The sequence below is a fragment of the Lottia gigantea genome (genome assembly GCF_000327385.1).
Source record: "Lottia gigantea unplaced genomic scaffold LOTGIsca_43, whole genome shotgun sequence".
Taxonomy (NCBI): Eukaryota; Metazoa; Mollusca; class Gastropoda; family Lottiidae; genus Lottia; species Lottia gigantea.
The window spans coordinates 641,288-643,951 of NW_008709504.1; the positions used below are offsets into that span (position 1 = coordinate 641,288).

General features: G+C 39.2%; 1 protein-coding gene across 1 annotated transcript; it reads left to right on the plus strand.

Moving 5' to 3' along the window:
• Positions 1-34: 34 nt before the first annotated feature.
• Positions 35-235, plus strand: LOTGIDRAFT_69569 (hypothetical protein; the record flags this gene model as incomplete). The annotated part of the gene is made up of 1 exon (XM_009060499.1): positions 35-235. A coding segment is annotated over one exon (201 nt), but the record flags the coding sequence as incomplete, so codon positions are not given.
• Between the last annotated feature and the right edge of the window lie 2,429 nt (positions 236-2,664).

Sequence of the window (2,664 nt, forward strand, 5' to 3'; positions counted from 1 at the left end):
AAATTCATTAGACATGGATAGATACTTGTTGTTTGAGGATCGTTTAGAGACGTTTGTCGATTGGCCTAAATCTAAACCTACACCAATCTCTTTGGCTGAAGCTGGGTTTTATTACCTTCAATACGAAGATACTGTAGAATGTTTTGTGTGTCGCCATAAACTGAAAGAATGGCAGTCTGACGATTGTGCTTGGGATGAACATCGACGTCATTCCCCACACTGTCTTTACCTGAAAATGGTCAAACCCAAATCTTATCGAAAAGGTTATGTTTACGAATGGAAAGGAATATTAAGAGACCAAACCAGTACCATGGCAACCAGTCATAAAGTATATCCCGATTTTAGATCGTGTTTGTCTGCAGCCAAAAAACACGACTTTGATTTTCCAGATTCCATGGGAATTTATTTATGGATCATGAAAGTAGACGAAAATGGAAAAGTATTAGAAGACATGGAAGTGGACAAAATGAATAAAGCAGAATTATTGTTAAAATGTTTAAATATTTAAAATGTTATTTAAAATGTCTTGTTGAAATAAAGAATTGTAAAATATCATAAAATCTCTTTTCATTTGATTTGTTGCCCTAAAAAGGGCTGTCAAGCTATGCCTGACATCGTGGGGGGGAGGGTGTCAAGATCAGCACTGTTTAGGATTGTCCTTGTAGTACTTCAAAGCAATCTCCAAACAGCGTTTTTCTTGAGCCCATAGCCAGCGTTCCTCTCGCTGACGCTCGAGAATACCCGACACAATCTCCGTCCATCGCTCCTGCTCTGCAACTATGGCTTTACTTCTACAATTGCCCATTGTGGAAATGATGGCAAGAATGGCTCAGCGTTCTGTTAAATAGGCACAAATGACGTCACACAGAACACGTGATTTCTAACAGCCAATTGTGTGTGAATGCGCATGCTTATAACGTCACGTGATTTTTTAACTATTTAACGGCTGATGTGGATGTCTAGATTCACTATCAGAGCAACCTGCGAAGATGGCATATCAACTACGACTTGGCGATAGAAAATACAGCAGAAGATTTCATACCAACTCCGTGTATTTGAACGTGGACTTTACACAGAATTGGAATAATGTTTTACCAGCAGAAGTTCCTCAACAGTTGGATAATACTTTTAACCAAATTATCCGGGACATTGGAAACTATTTGAGTTGTGACCCAGACGACCAAGTGAGATTCAGCGTGTCACACCCGGGATTGAAATCACCAGCTTGGATTCCATTCAACAAATGGTCGGGGATAAGAGCTCAAGATATTTTGAACCCTGTGGCGAGAATTCTGCAGTCCAATGAACAGTTTAGATTAGATGAACGTATGACACTTCATGTGTGTCACGTGAGTGTTCCCAAAGGAGATGGTCAAGGCAGGTATCTATTAAAACGAGAATCATTATCACTCGAAGATTATTTAAAGAGAAAGAGGTCGATCGTAGTGGTCAAAAACAAAGATAATTTATGCTTTCAACGAGCTATTGTCATCGCCAAACACTACGCCAATAAAAACGACACACCAGAGTGGGAGACACAAAGAAAACGCTTAACAAAAAGTTCAGGACCTTACAGTTGGCAGACGAAATGCACCGAACGATTGATTGAACAAGTCGGAGCACGTCCTGAAGCTTGTCAAGGACATGAAACCTGGGAGTTGTACCAACAAACTTTAGGACAACAAGGCTACCAACTGTTTGTGTATTCTAGACTCCTATTTGGAAAATTATTGTACAAAGGCAAAGTTTCCGGTACCCCTAAAAAACTTCATCTCTATCATCATGACCACCATTATGACGTCATCGTCTCAATGCCTGCCTTTCTAGAAAGGAATTATTATTGCGACTTGTGTGGAAAAGGTTACAACAATATCGAGACACATACATGTATCAGCGTATGCAGTGCTTGTCGCCGCCCAGGCAAAGATTGTCCCACCGATACACTTCGAGACTGTTTAGAATGTTATACCTGGTACAAGGAACAACAAACCAAAACCTTCCATTTCCAACACGAATTGGTGACCTATTGTCAGAGTGATGTGGATATCTTGAGAAAATGTTGTGGAGCCTTTAGAACCATCTTTATGTCGGAAACAGGAATAGATCCCTTCTTAGATAGTCTGACGCTGGCCAGTGCATGCAATAAGGTAAGTTTGTTTACATAATGAAATCTTTCACATAATGAAATCTTTTACATAATGAAATATTTGACAAAAATCAATGGCACATGAATAAATGAAAAAAGGTCAGGTGATTTCAATTTCAAACAAAGTTTTAAAAAACATGTAATATTTGTCTTTCCAGGTGTTCCGAGCACATTATATGAAGGCCGACACTATAGTCATCATACCCAGAGCTTTGATGGAGGCCCCCAAACCTGGTGAAGATTGGAAAAAATTTCAATCGAGACAACAAAGCAACAAGGCTTTACGCTGGTTAGAATGGAAACAACATGAGAAAACGATCGAGGCACTGAGTCAACACCAACCTACACCCAACATCAGACATGCCCGAAACGGAGGAGAAGTGAAAGTGGGACCATTCAGTTTAGATGGATACGATCTCAACGATAAAACTGCTTATGAATTCCATGTAAGTTTTTTTTTTTAGAAAACAATTATTTCTGTTACAAATTTTACCAATACAATTATTTTTGATACACGA